This window comes from Egretta garzetta, unplaced genomic scaffold, assembly GCF_000687185.1.
Source record: "Egretta garzetta isolate BGI_Z169 unplaced genomic scaffold, ASM68718v1 scaffold329, whole genome shotgun sequence".
Classification (NCBI taxonomy): domain Eukaryota; kingdom Metazoa; phylum Chordata; class Aves; order Pelecaniformes; family Ardeidae; genus Egretta; species Egretta garzetta.
This window is the reverse complement of record NW_009269999.1, coordinates 5,672,707-5,693,557: the sequence shown is the minus strand read 5'-3', so window position 1 is coordinate 5,693,557 and position 20,851 is coordinate 5,672,707. Positions and strand designations below refer to the sequence as shown.

Below are 20,851 nucleotides of genomic sequence, written 5' to 3'. Positions count from 1 at the left end.
ACTGCTACAAACTTACCTTCTGAAACTCCTCCATGCAGGCCAGCCTCTCTTTCCAGTTACCACTGTCCAACTGCTGGATACAAGAAGCTGGAAGGACAGCAGCAGCTTTCTCTTCACATACTTCTATCTGCAGACAGATCAAAACAAAGTTAACACCCCACTGTACCCCTTCAGAGGGGGGCAGCAGACTTTAGGACAGGGAGTACACTGGAATGACCTTTGCACTGTGGTACATTTACAAACCATGAAAGTTTTGTTGTAGGTTGAAAGACTTTGTATGGATTCTAGTTTAGGGGGCTTATAAATTTAGGAAGCTGCTAAGTTGTACTGTAACAGAAAAGTAATCCCTGAGAAGTCTGATAAGTTGTGTAGCGAGTCAAAAAAAATCCTGAGTAGCACTATCTACTTACAGCATCAAGCAGGGGTAACCTAAAATTTGCAAGATAATTTTGTATGAAATCTGAATAAACACAGCAATGAATCAGTGGTGGATGAGGGTGGATGGGAGAAGACTTATCTTCTGCATCCACTTTAGAAAAATGAAGAATTAAACAAGGGAAGTTTTTATCATTTTTCATATACTAAAGAACTTTCACTGGTGCCTGTATCACCTTCAGGAAATGTCTACTCATTTTCCGCTGTATAACCAGCAATATAAACTGGATACATAACAGAAAGTACTCATTCTAAGCCATGCTCTAAAGATAACTGACAGCTCAAAAAAACTTGCAGATGTATCTAGCAAAGCTTTAATAGCTTTTTGTTACTGTTTGACCTACAGATAGCTTAGTTTACCTGGTTCCCTACCAAGAAGATAGGTAGATGCTCTATTAACATGCAGAATTCAATCATTTTCTGCATGACTTAATATGAACAGCACAGAATAAACTTGCATTAGTTCATTTAATATTATTCCAAAAAGTATTCTACTTCAGATTTCAATGTTAACTCCAGAATAGTGTATTCTCAGGCTTTTAATACCAGACACCTTCAGCAAATCATGCATCCTAAATTACTTAAGGAGTCATATAGTTACTTTTTTCATCCATGCCTAGTTCAGGGACAACATTATATACTCTATTATATTAGCATGATTTATTGTTTACTGTCTTACATGGCCTGGTACCAACAACAGCCTGAAGAACAGGTGTATTTACCAGAATATATCAAACACCCATTTTACCAGTTACAAATTCCATTTATTTAAATGTATTACTTTCCTTGTCCTAACACAAAAACCCACACCGAAACAAAAAACCCACCCAAAACAACAACTTCAGGGAAAAATTCTGTAGTAGCTGAGGAACCAATTAACCAAAGCTACTTACAGAAAGTACTTCATATTTCAGAGAATAGCAGAATACTCACCGAGAGCTCAGATTCAAATATTTCTTTGGTCTCAGGACCCTTCTTGCCTTTAGCTCCAGCACCTCCCATACCTGCAGCTGCAGCTGGTTTGCTTTTCTTGGGTGGGCCCCCAGACTAGAAAGGAAACAGACAAGTTAGCCAAATCAAAAAGATCTCTAGTTCATCAGATACCAAAAGAATTGCTGTTTTGCCACACTTCCATGTACTAATGTAAAAAATTACATATCTCTCTAGTACTGTAACAGCTGCAGGCAAAGAAATAATTTTCTGCTAGAGTTTAATTTGTATGTTGCTTTCATACTACCAGATTTTCTAAAACATGTATAGTAACAGGAACACACAAGACAATGAAAGATGAGAAGGGAACAAATGTATGTATTTGTGAAGGTTCAGGAAGTAATAAGTTCATATATATACACTCCTATGGATACTGATGAGATATGAAACTTGCGACTGGTGTCTCTTTTCCAAGCTACCAGAGTATCAATAGATTCTAAAAAAATATGATCCATTCTACTATTCACTTCCATCTGGAGAAATAAGCAGGGTATTACAAAGACCATCTATACTGCTACTTAGGTAAATTTCTAAAAACTAAATAATCATTTTAAGGTAGTACAGGCTAATGGTTCAAGTTATTTATGGAAACAAAATAAAACCAGCATTGAAGTTACTACTTAAGTAGTAGCCTTGCTACTTTTAAGAAGAGATTTTGACTTCAGCCAAATATTACTTTATCACCACAGACCACATTCATGTTACAACATCTGAGGCTCCTCTGAATGCTTCTAGTGGTCTATCACTATTTCGGTATCAAAATCTCATATTAAGATGTAAGCGACAAGACAACTTGCACCCTTAAAAACTGAGGTTTCATCAACTACATTCCAGGAAAGTCCCAGATTCTTTTTGTTGTTGGGCTCGCCTACTCCTACAGAATGACAGCGATTCCTCAGTGGAAGGAGATGTTCAACTGGCCACCTTTGATCTTCAATAAGTAATTATTCAATGCAATCACAGACAACTGTGATTGTTAGACAATCTCTTGGCAATCTCTCTTACCTTCACAGCAGATGCTTTTTTCAGTGGTCCTGGCTTGGTTGCTGCATCTTTTGTTTCTTTATCTCCACCAGTCCCTGAAAGAGCAGGGGTCTTCCCAGTAATAGGCTTGCCTTCTTTTTTCTCAGCAGCTCCTCCTGTCTTTTTACCATAAACTAGTTCTACCTTCTCAGCACACTCTTTAATCTGGCAAGCAGTTAAAAAAAAAAAAAAAAAAAAAAAGGGGGGGGGGGGCGGGGAGGAAAGCTGTTTAGCTACCACAGTTGGATGTACAGTGTCCCTTCCACAACAGTAGGTCAAACTTAGCTAGTCTGGAAAAAACACGAAGAGTTTAAGTTGTTTACTTCACAAAATTTTGTTATCCCATGTCCCTTACAGTAGTAATTTTAACCAGCCAATGGCATCAGCCATCACTGTATTGCTAGAGTAATTCTCCTGGTTCAAGCTGAAGTGCATTTATACATATAGAAAGCACTGACACACCCCCATACTTATAGATGCTAATTCTTCGCACCTTAAAACAAAATAATCATCCAGTCAAACCTGTCAGCTTATGCAAAAGCATGAAAACTTCGTTGTTGGAAAGTTAAGTCTTTAATACCAAACCCTGTCTAGTAATATAGACACAGACCATGCGGTTGTGACCTAAAACCCTAAACTTGGTTTCAAATAGAGAAAGTGTTCAAAAACAAGCAAACAAAACCCCACATGCCAACCAACAGAAAAACCCCAAACCTCACAACCCACCTCACAGATAACACAGCCTTGAAGGCAGATACTTCACCTTTTCATTCTTATGTAAAATGTTAACACACTAATGCATTTTAGGTAGTGAAAGTCAAAGAAAAGATGTTTGATAATCTAGCAAGAAATAGATTTTCGATTCCCTGCAACTTCAGTAACTTTTAAGTAAAAAAAAATTTTTGCAAAACTTGTGCCGAAAGTCATTAGCTAAAGCATCCTCTTTAGTCTTCTCTAGTCTAAGACACCTCTTAAATGGATAAATGGAGCATTTTTTGCATTTATCGTAACAAACTCACTCGATCAAGCTTTAGTTTGTCTACATCCGCTAGAAAAGGATTTACAGCTTTCTCTCCAGCCACTTTCAAGGCAGTGCCTAATGCTTCAAATCCAGCATCTCTTACTTCAGGAGCAGAATCATTGATATGCTGCAGAGAAATACAACTTGTGTCAATATCATATCTGAACAGACTCTTAAATCCATCTTCAGTAAAATCCCCTCACTTTTAAAAAAGTCTACTCCTACTACAGAATAATCCTTAACATTCCACTGCAGAAAGAAAAAGGTTGTTTTTCATTTCTGTTTTCTTAGGTACTGATCAAGTCTACTGTTTCTCAGATATAGCCAGTTTCCCATCTTTGGATCTTTCACACAACAAGAAGAGGGCAAACATGAATGCTTTAATAGATACTGCAACAGTGTGAAAGCTCACAAGGAGTTTGAAGTTCTGCAACCCTGTTCAGATCTCCCTTTTTGAAGACAGGGATGTTTCCCATATAACAAGGAAAGGGCTACTTTGCAATGAGAAAAAAGTATAGATCGTTATTGTTCATACTGATAAATGCTCTAGTGTAACTGCAGTGTATGAATCAGTGATGGCTCTTTTATTTAGAGTAATTAACATGTAGCATGCCAACGAAAGCTTACTAGAGATGTCTGCAAGCAGCAAGTGGCACAGTGCCCAGAAGTTTAATAGTTGCAAATCACTGTCTTAATCTATTACAACCTTGGTGAGTCTTCAGTTTCAGAGAAGCTAAGGAGACTAAACTGTTCCCAGTTTAGTGTGAGTCTGTGAGTCACACAGTCATCTTCAAGTTTGACATCAGTCAAAACTGACTGATGGCTACACAGCACACGAGAACTCTTTAGTCCTTGCACTACCAGAAGGGTCTTTCTCCCAACACAATCCAATGCTTCACAGCAAAAGGGCTTGAGTCAATGCCAAAGTACCATCAACTCCTCCTGCTTTACCTTGAGAAGTGCAGCACAGAAAGGTTTTAACAGGCTCTTCGGCAGAGTAGAAGGTGTGCAGTGACGGAAGCTTCTTGCAATGAAAAGGGATGTTTGTTGCTTAATTGTTGGGTTTTTGTTGTCCATCACAGCCAACACATCTTCACTTATGTTCTGCAATGTGGTCTACAGTGTTGGATAAAGAAATCCTTAGTTTCAGTAAGAGAAAAGCAAATCAAAATTAGAGACCAATTCTCAGACACTGGGAAAACTGTCACTCTTACTTACTGTAAGAAAGATTGCATCAATGGCCTCCTGCAGCGCCTGCACTACCTGAGGCTTCTTCTCTTTAAATTTCTCCAGGATTGTTGGAACAACCTATGGAAAAGGGAAAAAGAAACAAACAGGAAAGTCAATCCACTCTTCACTACTGGAAAGCCTGATAGTCTGCTCCCTGGTATTTTGCAGAGAAGCAAATAATGCAAAGATCACTGCTGCCCCCTCCAGAGGTACACAATCGCAGTATGAACTAGTTTGTTCTAGCTGATTTCCAATATTAAATTAATTTCAGTCATTCTATTAACAAATACAGATTTTCGAGCAATTTCATAGAAAAGCTAACCAAAAGGCAGATATACAAGTTCACATAATTACAGATGAATACTCTGGCTCTACTCGCCTGGAACATAAACCAATAGAATAGAAATTAAACAGTTTCACAGCACAGAGTGCTGTGCTCTCATACTATAAGAATCCAAGAAGGTATATAACCTGTCCCCTCTTTCCTAGCATCCTGACAGCACTCAGCATGGTTCATTAAGACGCCCTCATTTGACACACAGCTGACAAAACCATGGTTCTAAAACAACCTGTATCCTTCTTGGAGCAATATTTTTCTGATCTATCACCTTGAAAAAGCACACCTGACACTGAACTATGCCACGCTGGAATTTCAGAGCAATTTATACCCAATCTAGCTGCTCAGTCAGTCACTGCTGAAAAATAAAATAAATAAATAATAATAATAATAATTAAAAAAAATAATCAGCATGCATTCTCATGTGCTACTAATACGAGCAGCTCCATTTAAACATGGTCTCTGTAACAGTAAGGACTTCTACCAGTGAGCCAGAGACGTGCAGAGGTTTTAGCTGTGGTAAGTAGGCTATTTTCAAGATTTTCATGAACATAACGCAGTTCATAGTTTGGAAGCTGTCTGATGCCTTACAGAACACTTTTAAGCTCTTGCATAATACAAAATAGATTTTCCACAGATAATGCTTTCTACTCAGAAGCTGACTATGAGATCTCAACCCACTGAGACACACAGTGACCTAGGCTTAGCTGGTATCCTTTGCTGGGCCACAACTTGCGAATTCCCTGTTCACAAAGACTTTAGCATCATAAAAAAAATTAATATAGAACAGCACCAGAGAGACCCCCAAACATGCTACTGCCGGTGCTAGACACCCCTAAAACCCTACAAAGTCACAGAAGAGAGATATTTAAAATCATTATGTCTCTGTTTTAGAAAATGCTGACAGCTAGAATGAATATTTTTTAACATGAAAGTTAGAAGCCATATCCTACATGAGAGAGGGAAGAAAAGAAGGAAAGTCAGTCCAGGGCTCCAAAGAAAGCCAGAGGTGGAGCTGGGCCACATACACTCAGTTACAGTGAGTAGTATGGTTCTAGGCTTGATTTCATCACTCTTACCATAGACTGCAGACTGTAACATTACAGTCCTATATTTAACTAATAGAGTTTATAATAATTCCACAATTCTAGCAACAGTTCTGTTTTATAACACTTCAAATGCCCACTCTCAGAAGTCTACATCTTCCTTACTAGTAAATAAATCCAACAAACAAATCAAGTGGACTGGTAAAATGAGTGTTGAGACTATGTAATTCATAGCTGCCATTACAGTACTGAAAAATCATCTTCTCAATGCCATTTGCTTGGCAACCATGGAGCTATACTTTTATTTCAGAAGCTCAGTTTCTTCAATACTATGTAGCTATGAGGGCTAACCTTTAAAACACAAATCAAGTGTAAACAGAAGAATACTTCTTAGAACTACAGACAGCTTTCAGAATGAAAGAGACTTTGTCAAAATTGTTGTTCAGACTTCAGGAGACATGAATGTTTCTGAAGCAGTGAGATTCATTAACTTGCCAATTCATCACAAAATAAAACACTACCAGCAGCCAGACACATGTTCTCTCCGTCTCTAAGCTCTCACCCATCAGTCTTGCTTATCACAAGAAAAAATTCGATTGAGGAGCTTAAAGAACACAGCATCAGAGGCTTCAGAAACAAGTGAGATAAAGGAAGCTTTTAATTAGTTGCAGTTCTTCCCAGAGACTGGTTAAGCTTCCCCATATTCCCCTACAGTTGCTGTTGGCAAGAGAAGAATAGCAAAGGAGAACAGAGAAGAGTATTAAACTAGATCACCAGAACATTTTGGTACCAGAAATCTCAGTAGTTTGGCTATTTAAAGCAGACAAAAAAACCCCACAAAACCCAGACAGACACACCACCAACCCCCCCCCAACATTCAAAAAACCCCAACCAACCTAAAACATATATCATGGACCTGCTAAGTAGAATTCAGGTTCAGAAGCTATTTTTTTCCACTGTGGCCTACAAATGCATTTCTGTGGGTGTATCTCCAGGATGAGGTAAAGTAAATAAAGTTCATTTCATGGCAGAGTAATTCAGACTTGTCTTAGTACAGAAGATTTATTGCAATAGTAAGCTTTATGTTGCTGAATGTGAATAAACAAGGTCCTTTTAACCTCAAGCTGCAAGATACCTTGGCAGATGTTTCACTGCTTGCTCCATTAAGGGGTAGGTATGCATTCATAACTGTACAAAGAATAGGTTTGATAAATACCAAGAGAGAGAAAAAAAAAAAAGTGTCCAGCATCAATAAAACCAGAAAAAAAAAGTACATACTCTTACTTACATGCCCTGCATACTGTCCAAATTTCTTTCGGAGGCCAGCAGCTAGTCCAGCAAGGCATTTGGCAGCCAAAGCAACTAACATAACATTTGTATCCTTTCCAACAACCTGAAGAGAACAAACAAACAAAAAACCAATGTTGAAGACTGAACATCCAAGTTTCAGAGACGTGGAAGAATTTCTTAGAATAGTCGGTGGGCCACAGATTGGGTTCTTTGCACCACTGTTCCAGCTAATAATATTTTACTCATGAATACTACTTGAACTGTAACTTTTAAAGTATAATACAAATAATGTATAAAGTATAATACAAATGCATTCGGGTTTTATTTATTACCTTTTTGAGAACTTTCACCAAGTCTGCATAGTCTCCTGATTCCAATTTGGGATTTTTCACCAGCAGTTCAACAGCTTCTAGAGCTTCTTTCCTTTCTTGCCACTTTTTTGCTTCCTGCAGAGCAAATAATTTACATTCATTTATAAATGCAAGCAGTTCTAGACAAGCATACTTGCCACAAACCATAGATTTTAAAACTTAATGCTATCCTGAGAAAGCCAAATTCTCCCAAGTTCAACATCAATAACTGCAATGAAATAGGAAATACAGTCCTTCCCCAGGACATACCTCAGCTCCTTAAAATTACAGCTTTCTTGCTGGTAAATCATATTTTGAGACTTACTATAGTCTATATCTTACTTAAACTAGTCTGTTATTATCCATGTAGCAGTGAAGCATACATTGCAGAATGCCAGTAAGTCTTAAGACTCATTAGCTCCATATGTCACAGATTTAACAGGTAGTATTTAAATTTATGCTTACTATTTTCTCATAGAAGTCTTTGGGAAGCTTGGAAAGAATTTCTACGGCTTCAAGCAACTCATATGCATCTACTTGTGGTACCGTCTCTTCCTCATCATCACCTCCTGCAGCCAGAAGACAGAAAAATATAAGCAGAGCAACAAATGAAATTTTGACTACAGCTCCACCTAAGGTTCATTGTTTAAAAAGCACTATCAGCAGTTGCTATTTTGCTGTTCCAAGGGACAGGTGTTTTTTCATATAAAGTTTTTCCATGGACACGTTTTCTTGTTGTGTACTGCACCCCACGTGTTTTGCACCAGTTTGAGTAAGAGCACCTTTACAACTTAATGCATTCCTTCACAAATAAAATACCTGTGATATACATTCCAATAGAGTTCAGCAATTAAATAATTTACCTCCATCTGCATCTCCTCCAACTGCCTGCTGCTGCTCAAATTTTGCTTTCAGCTCCTGTTGGGAACGCAAGAACCTGGTCTGCTTAGGAGCAGCTGATGACACTTTGACCCACTCTTCTTCCAGTTCTTTCAGCTGCCAAAAGTGAAAAGAATCATTGTGTCAGAGACATTTTGTACATGCCCCAAGACAAGCAATGCTTCACAAAAAGCAATGGACTTTTCCCATTTCAAAGCCAAGACAGCACTACGTTTCAAGGATTTTTTTCTACCACCAAAGAAGTGACTTCCTCTTTACATGCACCATTCAGAAGCTTTTGATATCCACAGAACGGAATATCATCCACAAAAACAATATAAAAAGCATTTACATAAGAACAAACTGTAGAACAGTCAGAATGATGTGTCCCCTCTGTAGAAGCTTTAAAATAAAAGTGGCTGAGCATGAAGGAAGATCTTTGTTACAGCCATGCTATTATTATACACTAAAACTGAGATGAAACAAACATGTGAAGCTACACTCGATGAGACAGTTTGCTTTTTTTAAACCATGCTTTTTTCCAGCAAGTTACTGCTTTCCACTTCAACATGATTAACTCAAGTGGGTAGGAGGGAAGAATGCATAAATAATGTATAAATTTTTAAAATAACAGAATGTTCCATCTCCAATAGCATAGTTATCTATCATAATGCGATACCACTTCCTGAAGTGGAACAGTCACATCCTGAGCACCACCAGAACAGGTCTGAAGGGTTGCATAGAAGAAAAAACTTGAGGAAAAAGAAAACTGAGAAGGAAAGTGGTCGACTTCAAGACTTTCAGTGCAGGGGTCTTTTGCCCTTGGGTTAGGTCTCCAAGAAATACATGTCAAATCCCCTCCACAGTTTCAACATGATGCTTCTCCCCGGCAACTTCACATATATTCAGAGCAACAAAACATTGTCACAGTTTCTTTACAGATAACAAAGACAGACTAACTTTACCTAAAAAGTTACAAGCAGCTAAAAGGTACCATTGCTGTTACTGAAAAATTCAGCTCTGACTGCAATGCCCAACACCATAGGATCATGGAGACTGAGCATAGAGTGTTTTCTCAAGCGTTTGGATACAGAACTACTTTCTGCCTACCTGAACAGAATTTATGTTCTGCAATGGAGGTCTCAGAGCATCCCTTATCCAACGGTAGATCTCCACAGCAAGGAGCTTGGCTTCATCTCTAACAGCCTTTTCCCGAGACTCGAAAAGTTTTGGCAATACTTTAATGATTGGCTTCAGTGAGATTATTTTTGAACCAAATTCACTGAAAGTTAAAAACATAGAATAGCATCAGTGTCCAGGTAGGAACAAGTATCCACAAATAATGTATTTTTTTTTTTTTAACAATCAATGAAATGCTTCCAGTGCACACTTAGGGATTGTGTCATTTACTCAAATTATTATTATGCCTATTATTTTGTGAAGCTACTAAGCTACTGTAAAATTTAAAGAATATTTGCCCTAGCATAACTATCCTCCATGCTCAGCATGGAATTATAAAATCAGGCCTCTGAAATTACTTCAAAGCACTTAATCCAACCTGCTGCTTAACCCTGTTCCCTTGCCGAGGGGGGTGGGTGGATGTTGGGGGGGAAGGAGAAGAGAAAGAAAGAAAAAAAAAAAAAGTGTCCTTAGACCGAAATTTGTATGACCTATATTATTTTTTTTTAAAATCAGAATAGAATCTCCTTTGTCTATCCTTGGAAGGAAACTGCAGTAAAAGCATTAGTTACTTTTCCGCTTGTCGGACCAGATAATTATAGTGAGCCTAGGTCGACTTCATAGAAAACACGTGTTGAAATATGTGCTGCTGAAAGGACACATAAAACAAGTTTCCCCAGCCAATCACCCTTCCCTGTCAGCAGATTCTACGTATTGTTGAACTTAATACACTAAACTTCCTTTTTCGATCACTGCTAAATGAGAACTTTCTTTTCATACTCCTAACAAAAGTTAACTGCTACAGTTCTTAAGGCATCATATCTAAATCACCTTAGAATCCACAAAGGTTTTTGATTCAGCAGCATTTCTTTTCCATAAGAATTCTAAATTAACCTTTCCACCAATCACGCGTTTTCTTCTGCTTCCCCCCAATCAAATACCACATGAAAAAGTTAGTTCTTGAGAAGCCATTTTTACTAAAACTTATACATGTCTCACTTTCTAGAAATCCTACAGCTAAGTATTTTATTGCCGAGCCCACTTTGAGAAATACTAAGTATTAAAATCTGCAAAATAGGTTCCAGTCATAGGAACACAATTTAATTGCAGAATATGAACAAATGAGTTGCCCAAGATTTTTATTTTTCTACCATGACTCATAAAAAGGGCAAATTAGGAAAAGTGCTTATGCAAATTCTGTTCTTGTCTAATTAATATAATATTATCTAATTCACACAGTGACACAAGAAAGAACAGAAATCTTAGCACGAGATAAAAAGCACCAGAAGCTAAACTAGTTATACATTCAAGCTACCCACCTAGGTACAATATAGACAAATTTTGTTATCAGTGCAGAAACCCTGTCAAAGCACAAGACAAATTTAGGTAGCAACACAGCTCAGAAGCAGAAGATGAAGGCTAAAAGTCAACAGGGCTCCATGAAAGAATTTTATCTTGCCATCTCAAAGATAATAAAATACTGCATATAAAAAAAATAGGCAGACATGGCACATTTTATAGGCGTGGGTAGTTGAAAGATATTGAGGAAGGTTATGCAGGTTTCTAATTACACTGTACTGTTAAAAGGACATTTGATTAGAGAAGGCAATTTAAAATAGCTAAAATATATTCTTAAATGTGGGATAGTAGTTTCACTTAGTAGAAGCATAGGTAATGTGCCAAGCCCAATGCTTTATTTTGACTTCTATCACAGAAGCCCAAAACAATTAGCTTAACATGGACCATCTATACATATGCCTCAGCAAGCTCTCTAAAAAATATCTAGCATAAGACACTCTCCAGCTATATTATACAGTTTTCATAAGACACTCTCCAGCTATATTATACAGTTTTCACATGAACTACTTTACTCAGAAAAAAGGTTTTCTGTCCATTAATACCAAAATTATGTTTTCTTACAAAAAAATTCTAATGGACAGTGAATTATATATATGTGCCAAGTAAAAGAATTTGGTAAAAGCCCAGTATTTTTCACTCAGCTCACAAAGGCAGCAAACATAGTTGAAGTGGAACAAAAAACCCCGTTCCAAATCTCATCTAGAAACCAACTATGCCACCATAATTAAATTGGATTTGATTTTTAGGGAGCATTATCAGCTTTTCCTTTTTTGGACAATGGAAACTTACTGCACAATGAGCTTTTTTCTTTTCTTCCAAAAAACACACTCCGTGTACCCAATTAAAGATGCTCACATCAGTGAGGAAAACAGTGGGGGTTTTTTAAAAAAAAAAAAAAAATTTTTTTTTTTTTTTTTTTTTTTAAAAAGACTACATTTTAGTTTGCCCATCAGTGAGTTTATTTCAGCTATTCAGAAGAGAAGCTCCACAGCCTGGAACAAGACACACTAATCCTGCCCTTCTTTCAGAGGTCTATTGTAAAAATGGAAGTTTGGTAAACAGTTGCCATGAATGAAAGTGATCCAGATGAGGCTTGTACAACAAAGACACCCCTCACATCTAACAAATCCCATGATGTTCTCAACTGCTGTTGTCAGAAAATATCAGTTCAGTAAAGATACATCCTATTCAACAATAACAAGGGCCTGCTAAAGACTTAAGCAACAAATTAGACTCTACATACTGCTGGGGTGAAGGAAAAAGAGAAAACCAACCCAAACCACAAATGAAAAACGAAAACCTTACCTTAGTGCTTTCCTCAGTGTCTCTATACACGCTACTATGATTTTCGGGTTTTTGTTGTCCAGACCCTTTAATAATTCTTCTTGTACTGCCTCCCCTTTCTCAATTTCTATATACATTAGACATATATCTAGACCAAGCTCTTTTGCTCTGGCTTTTGGCTGATTGAACACTTTATTTACAACTCCAGATGCTACTTCTCCTGTTGTCCTGAAAGATGAGAGTGTGTTACTTTTGGAACATTTAAGTTCTACACCATTATACACAGACAAAAGCACACACAAGACCCAAAACATGTACAAAAACTCAGCAAGCCCTCATATAATAGGGACTAATTTCTAAGTTAACTTTGAAGGCAATAACCTTTTCTAAGAGATGGCTTCGACCTCTAGTTTAATCAAAAGAACTCCTGCAGACTAAGTGCTAGTTAAAAAGTTCCTAATACTGGACTATGCCAGACAGTGAATAGTAGATGTGTTCTCAAAAGTGTATTCATTAATATAGAATCATTTGCTTGGAAAAGACCATTAAGATCATCAAGCCCAACTGTATCTGTCCACTACTAAACCATGTCTCTAAAGTTAAATTAGTTAAGGTCCATAATAAATACCACTTCCTGGAATTGCATACATTACAGTTAACTAACACACAGCACTGGTGTATAATCCCTGCACAGAATTTCGCATCTACTGCAAAGTTTCCAATCAACTAAATCATTTACACTACTTTTAAATCAAGGGGGCTGGAAGACTGTTAGGTTTTTAAACAAAGCTTTGGGTTTGTTTATTTGTTTTTTAAAGACAACTTTTATTCATTTAATCACATCACTAAGTCAGCAGACCAAAGGACTGATCTGGCCCATTAGGTGTGTTTATTTCATCCTCAGGAGTACAGGCTATTTCACAGGCTAGACAACACTGAAATACTAAAAAAAAAACCTGTGAAGAAACTGGCAGGTATGAAGATTCATATTGGTTACATTGGATGCAATACTGCATAAACCTAACTACATTTTATTTCACGGATGAATTACACAAATATCTCCCTGGAAAAAAGGCTCCCTGTTACATATAGGCTGTTTTAGTCAAACAAGAACAGGGATTCCAGTTCACAGCACCTGTACCGCCAAATTACTGCTTCACTTTCTCTACCAGAAATCTTTACTACTGCCTTTAATAGTTTCTTAGAAATTGCTTACAATGTTTAGACAAGTTAATATGCACACGGAGGCCATCTACAAGGAAAGCCTACAGTTCGAAAATTCTCTAGATCAGAAAGCAAGTTCTTATCTCAACAATAAAGATCAGAATTTTTAGTGGCCACTGTACAATTTATCTGCAGCCTTTCTCCACACACACACATTAAACTGTCCTAACAGACTACTAATAGCAAGAAAACGCTACTTACTTCCCAGCTACGTGAGCATTTTCAACGTAAGCAAGTGCTGCTTCCAGTCCTTTCAACTGAGCCACTGCATTGGAGTCTGTCACAAATTTCTTTATCAACCCAAGATACTTGGACCATTCAGGACTCTTTTCATCATCTATCTTCTGGAAGAGCTTAAGGGCTTCTTCATAACCATTTAATCTGGCTTTCCACAGCTGGAAGCAGACATCAGGTGTTTAAATGTTGTGCTCATACAATCTTAACCCACCAGTCTCACAAAGTTCTTCAATCACAGTTGAAAGTGTGTTTAGTAAGCTGGCATCTGCAAGGTTTCTCTTCAATGACTATATGAGTAACATGCAACAGGACAAAACATTCCTTCTCGTGACGAGAATGATCTGGATAGAGAGATGCCAGTCTTCCCCACTGCTTTTCATAAACTCTAACAACCACTGATGAGTAGGTGGGAGCCCATCAATAGTTTCAGCTACAGATGAGTAATTTCTCCACATGAATGAATGCACTGATCTTTCAGCACACAAGCTTACAGCATACAGATTATCATGCTACTAAATTCTGCTTAACAAGTGATATTCAGCCTCTAGGTTGGATAGAACTGATGCAGTTTCAGATCTGTTATATGGATGCTGTGCAGCTGTTGAGATTACCTACCTATGGTGTATTTAGATAGAGGAGTACCATAGAATCACCACAGCAGAGACATAGAGCAAGCCAAACCCAAAGACAGGCTTTCCTACCTTGTGTTCACATTTCTGGTCAATTGGCAGTTTCATCCACTCACTGTCGTCCCCCATTGTAATTCAGGTTCTCTCTATAATTACAGTAATTCCTGTGGAGATAGGGACAAAAATCAGAACACAGAAAAATACATGCCAGGTGCTACCTGCAACATACTTCCACATAAAAAAAACCCCAACTCACCAAACAAAGACAATTCTGTAGCAAATTTTATTGCTAATGTGCAACCCAAGCTCGTAATTATATTTAAATATGCACTACTAAGACTAGACCACTGTTTTGTTAGCCCTGGAAAGCTACCAGAATCTATTGAGGGTTAGAGAGCAGTACAATTTGTAGTATTTCAGACACTAGAAGTCTCAGTCTGTGAAAGTTTTGGCAAACTGCAAAGGCATGCAGAATAGGCATGCCTTATCTAAGCTTGAGGCAGAACATACTATGATTAAGGCACTAAAACAAAATAAATACCCATCAACACTAGAAAACTGACTCTTACTGACACGTGCTTTCAGCAACAGGTGCCATGAATCAGTGTCAAAAAATAATCAGGCACTAGTGTAAGGACAGCCATTTTAACAACTTCACAAAGAGCACAATTGAAATGAACAATACCGCAAGAGGAACGAAACCCATTTTTGCAAGCTGGCCACTTTACGCACTAATTCTAATCTAGCCAGTGTCAGCAACTGCCAACAAGAGACCAATTTCTTACCGCATGCAGGGCTCAAATCCTTACTCATTCAAGTTCCTAAGTGCTTTCCTCCTCCCTCCCTTTCCTTTTTATTAAAATAGGAATACTGACCATTAGGGTACGAGATATGAGACCTCAGGCTCAAGGCCTATCTCAAATATATTGTACAACTAACCTGACTACTCAAAGAATAGCAAGAGAATATGCCTGATGCAGGGAGGTCAGCAAAATGAAGACAGCAGCAGCAAGGGCTCCCAACATTATTTATACAAACATCAAACCAGAGAAGGAGTAACACAATCCCGCACACCAGTTCAAATGCATAGACAAAGATGACCAAAATTCTTTAGAAATTTTTGAATTGCCCAGCATATACAACTTATCACTAAAGGCATATAAATACACAATACTAGCAGACTATTCCTAATACAAATTCAGCCTATGCCAGCAAAGCTCCATACTTTAACCTTCGAAGTATTTCATCTAACACACAGAGGTTCTCTGCAGAAAATTAACCCCCAGAATTAGGAGCATAATTTCACTGGTGTAAGTTAATATAAGCAAGTTCTCCAAAGCCTTCTGTCAGCCACACAACACTAACATACAGCTAATTTGATAGCAAAATTAGGCTAGCAATAGTCCACAATAAAAAACAAACCTTTTTCTTTCTTCCTGGATTAGTTAGAAGATACTTTAAAAAAATAACAACCCAACCCCAATAATTAAAAAAAACCCAAAACAAATAAACAAAAAAACTCAAAGCCCCCACTAGCCACCAACACCCACACCAAAATACACTAAGCTTACCTTAAATATTTATAAATTCCTATGGATATTAATACTGTTCTCACTATAATTGCATAAACCTACTAATGTGCCCAATAGCAATAAAACAAATGTCAACCTCAGGACAGAAGTTGACTATGCACATAAGCAAGCGTATCCATGCATTATTATGGCTTGTCCTTCTCATTTCACAGTGACTGAGATCTTTTTTCTTCACATCAGCACAGTGGTATTGAGAAGTTTGCTTTTTAAGCAAAAAAAGGCAAAAAAAAAAAAATCGTTGAGGAGGCCAAAGATGAAGATTTAACTAACCCCTAGAACTATAAACCACTAAGAATGAAGAGATCACTCTGCTTATTATGTAAGAAAAAAAGTACACAGAAATGAGTCTGCCTAAAACCCATTCTACTGAACCATTAATACTGGTACTATCTTTTTAAATGTACAACTTAGTTTAAAAAAAAAAAAAAAAAAAAGCAGCTCTGGGTTGAATACTGGGAATTCCTCCATGTCAGGAATTGACAAGAAAAAGGTACTAAAAGTTACAATGAAAAACTCAAGCTTTGAAATGCCATACCAAAAGCAAACAATCATAAGAGGTCATCAGGGCAAGTGGGTTATTATATCTTTTTGTATTGAAGACCCACCAGCCTTTTGCAACAGATCCTGCTTTCATCTGTTTAAACTTCTGAAATTCTACTGCTTGCTTTTTCTCAGCCTAAACCTCTCATCTGGTCTCTTATACCCTCCTCCTTCAGCTTACTGAAAGGGTTCAAAATTAAATACAAATCAATAGCCTCCTGATTCAAATTCAATGCATTTTACCTATTTACACCCCCCCCCCCCCCAACACACCACCAAACAAACAAAAAAAACCAATCACCCCACACGCAAAAGCAAGACACTCATGGCAAACATGGAGGTGAGGGTAAAACTAGCTCTACAACTAAGATGACTTCTCTCCAAAAGCAAAAATGCGACTGCATTCACATTAAGAACTTTTCAAATAGCTCACCTAGCGAAGGATTTCCCTAGTTACAGCTGCAGACTTCCTTCTGTCATTCAAGTCAGTTCTGCAGCCAAGTACCACCAGGAGAGATGCAGCTTTGCAGTATAAGCTGTGTTTGCATTAAGAATACCTTCACTTTAACATATCAGTATAGAAATAATGGGGTACTTCCCCAGCATGGATGCAGATACAGCGGTCTCTTCCCAAACTCACACGTGCCTTTGCCAAGGATAAGCAGAGTGAACTTAATAGGAAATTAGGTAGTTCTGAATCTTGCTCAGAAACTTGGAGGTGATTGAAGCCATTACCTGTCGATATAATTTTGTTGAGGAAAGCATATGGAACCAATACAGGCACAATAGTTATTCACAAAGAAAACAGAAAAAGAAATAAAGCACTAACACACCTGCCAGCAGCAGAAACACCAGAATAGAGTTTTGGCACCAGTACTAAGACAAATCCCCATCTACACCCCATTCTTTTAGAAAACTGTCAGCAGCATGAACTTCCTACTCCAACAATAAAAAGAAACTTTTATTCTCTCCAGAAATCTGTTCCGTCAAAGAAAATCTTATTGTAGGACAGTGACTACCTTACTACAATCCTAAAATCAGTTCAAACCCTAAAGTCAGGAGCAGCACTGTTAAAAAGGCTTGTCCCTTGCAAGGCCGATACTGATTTACAAGTATTTTTACCTTCACACATATACAACAGTTCATTGCTTCAAAGCATGACCTCTTGCTTATATACTCTAGTGATGCATTATAGAATCTAGAAGAGAAGGATCTAGGATTTCCCTTCCCAACATCACGATGTACTCAACTTGGGAGGGGACACATGTGATGGGACAGACACAGGGAAGGGAGACAGACAACCATGAAACTGTATTTTCTCACCCATTTTTTTCAGTCTGGTCAAGTCAGTTCCCCTACTATTTTCAGTCATTAACATCTACAATGATTACTTCAATTATAAAATGGGTTAAGTTGCCTTCTGTGCTGAATCTGGCATCTAAAAATAGTGATAAAATTATACTTCTCCCCGCCCAATAACTTACAAATCCCTTTAGAACAGTTTATCAGAAAGTATTCCACAGTCACAGAGGAAAGCTCCTTCTTCAACATGCCATCTTTCTAGCTTCATAGCTGCTCACACTTGTCCTAATGCCAAGATCTTGTACTGTCTACATCTTGCATTTACCAGAATAGAAGACTGTTGTTTCTCCCTTCAATTAAGCCACTGGGTTCTGTATGTTCATAGAATATCCCACATTTGACAAAGAGGTTTTTTTTTTTTTTTAAAAAAAAGCTTCTTTGCAAAGACATAAACCTCCAGCCATTACTTTTCAACATCCAAATAGCAAGTAGCCTCATTATACAATAATGCAGCTAAATTATGTTATTATTAGTGAATTTGCAGCAGTGAAGTGTGTGACCTACATAGCTTTCTTGTTACCGCAACTCAGAACAAACAGATTTAAGTCTTTCAGAAACAATATTCATTTTGGTAGAATCCAGAAGACAAGACCTCTGAAATGACTGAACCACCAAATTAAGTTTTATCAGAGAGGTCTGTTATTAACATGGTCAATACCACATGTCCAAAAGCAAGTCAGCTGAGGAATCTGCAATGGAGACGAATAACAAATCCTCTCTGACAGTTCCTGGCAGGACAAGTTCTTATATTATGGAGCAGTGAGAAAATGAAGACTATCAAGGAAAGAATAGGATGCCTTTCAAAGGGAGACCACACAAAAGCAGAAAATATTTACAAGGCAGCACAAATGCAAGAGTTTAAAATGTAAAAGTGAGAATTCCCCACTGAATATAAATAAGTTTAGGAAACAAATTTATCAACACATTAAGAGATTATGGGAAAGTGTCAATACATGAAAGTTTGGATTAACCACACACTGCTCTGAACAGCTCCTACTCAGCTTCTAAATAAATGCTTTCTCTGCTACAATTTTTGAAGGCTGAATAGCAACCACCTTAGAGCTTCATAGTATGGGGTGCTGCTAAAGAAAATCATTTCATAGTAAACATCCTGAAACATGTTTTATTTCAAGGCATATATTTATCACCTATCAACTATATTTTATTGTGAAGTTTCAGCTTCCAGACCATTTTTTACAGAAAATGTGCAATAGCAAACCAGGAAGCCATTTTATGCTAAACAAAAATAGACATTTATTGATACTGATTGCCCACGTCTCCCTATTCACTTCCACCTAGTGAACATCACAGTTGCACAAGAACAGCATCAAGCACTTTGATATTTTGAAAGCTTCTCAAAAACTCTACTCAAATGACTAAGTTCTGAGAAAGCAAGACAGGCCTTTTTAAAGGAAAAGAATCTGTTTGAAATGCTCCTATACTGTAGGGCACATACTTGGAAAGCATATAGCCATACGTCACTTTTCAGATGAAACTATAGTTCTCAGTAGACAGTTCTCTGTCAGTGCAACCCACGGTTTTCCTAGTAGAAAGGATTTTTATTTGTTTAATGCCAGTTTTGGGTCATATTTGCTTTTTGGCTCTGAAAAGATGAAGTTTCACTTCCTTAGAAGTTTAGCCCAGCACATTTTTGGTATTTGCCAGCTAAACCTTCTCACTAGATAGAACATAAAGCAGCTCAGAAAAAAGGTTGCAAAACTCAAGCAATCATAACATAGTTAATTTTTTATTTTAAACACCTGGACACACTAAGTATTTTGAAGAGCACACAAATCTAAGAACTACAGCCTAGTCGGCCATTGAAATAATACAATTGCTTTAGTAAATTCTACATGATCAAAAGGAAAATTGAAGTCCAGTTAACAATCCTGATCTACAGATACCTGCAAAAGCATTAAAGAGTCAGAAGAACTTTCAGTCAGACCATAAATGCATAAATGTGCTTTCCAGCTCCAGTCCACATATATTTTGATGACAGACAAAAGAGGATAAAAAACCCCACAGATTATTTGCTGCTTGGGCAATAAAAACTTCCTAGGATTTTAAAGGTTGGTATTTTCAATTAAGAGATGAACTAGAAGTTGCAAGATACACAGACTCTTGATGAAAGGAAAGCAGGACCCCAGAATACTGAAAAAGAAGTAAGAAAAATGCATGCTAAAAAAGAATTGTTTTGCAGATTGCGGAGTAGATGGCAGCTGAGAGAAGCTACTGCTTCAGCAGCGATGAAATGGCATTCAAGAACAAACAGCATTAAATTCCCTCTTCCCTGCTCTAACTCGTAAGTCCTAACTCTGCTCAGTGTCATCTTAATAGCACAAATGGCAAGTTATTGGTAAGGGAAACTGATACTTAATTTCTTTGGAAAAATAAGTTTTAATATATAGTCTCTAAAAGTAACTGAGGCCATTCTTTTCCATGCACCTAAAAGTGAGAGACAACACAAAATAAACTGACCACCTGCTACAGCTAAGAGCAAAAGCAATTTCTTACTGCATGGGTAAGCCTGGAGCAAAGCCAGTCTTACAGAGCAGAGAGGGGCAAGAGGGAAAAGAGCAACCCACGAGCAAGTTTGCATGCACTGACATAATTCTAAGGGTGGCCAGCTGGAGTGAAAGATGACAGTGGGGCCCTGCTTATTAGCTGCAAACTCCCCCATCTCTCAAGGTGTTCACAGAGCTCAGGCACGTAAAGACTCATGTGATGTTCTTTAAGAGGACGGCCTGAACTGCTGATGAAGGAAAGCTCCCGCAGGGAGACATCACACCCCAGGACCGACCACTAGCTCCCTCCTTCTCCAACACGGCAGCACTGCCCCCACCC

General features: G+C 37.8%; 1 protein-coding gene across 1 annotated transcript in view; it reads right to left on the bottom strand.

Moving 5' to 3' along the window:
- Positions 1-14,677, bottom strand: part of CKAP5 (cytoskeleton associated protein 5) — a 42,168-nt gene extending 27,491 nt beyond the window's left edge. The window contains exons 1-14 of the mRNA XM_035902950.1: positions 14,586-14,677; positions 13,849-14,042; positions 12,445-12,651; positions 9,712-9,883; positions 8,586-8,718; positions 8,188-8,291; positions 7,705-7,818; positions 7,371-7,475; positions 4,688-4,777; positions 4,421-4,585; positions 3,468-3,596; positions 2,431-2,613; positions 1,369-1,482; positions 17-127 (exon numbers count right to left, since the gene is read on the bottom strand). Of these exons, the coding sequence (XP_035758843.1) occupies positions 17-127; positions 1,369-1,482; positions 2,431-2,613; positions 3,468-3,596; positions 4,421-4,585; positions 4,688-4,777; positions 7,371-7,475; positions 7,705-7,818; positions 8,188-8,291; positions 8,586-8,718; positions 9,712-9,883; positions 12,445-12,651; positions 13,849-14,042; positions 14,586-14,642 (1,878 nt within the window). The 5' untranslated portion in view covers positions 14,643-14,677. The remainder of the gene's footprint in view (positions 1-16; positions 128-1,368; positions 1,483-2,430; positions 2,614-3,467; positions 3,597-4,420; positions 4,586-4,687; positions 4,778-7,370; positions 7,476-7,704; positions 7,819-8,187; positions 8,292-8,585; positions 8,719-9,711; positions 9,884-12,444; positions 12,652-13,848; positions 14,043-14,585) is intronic.
- Positions 14,678-20,851: the final 6,174 nt, after the last annotated feature.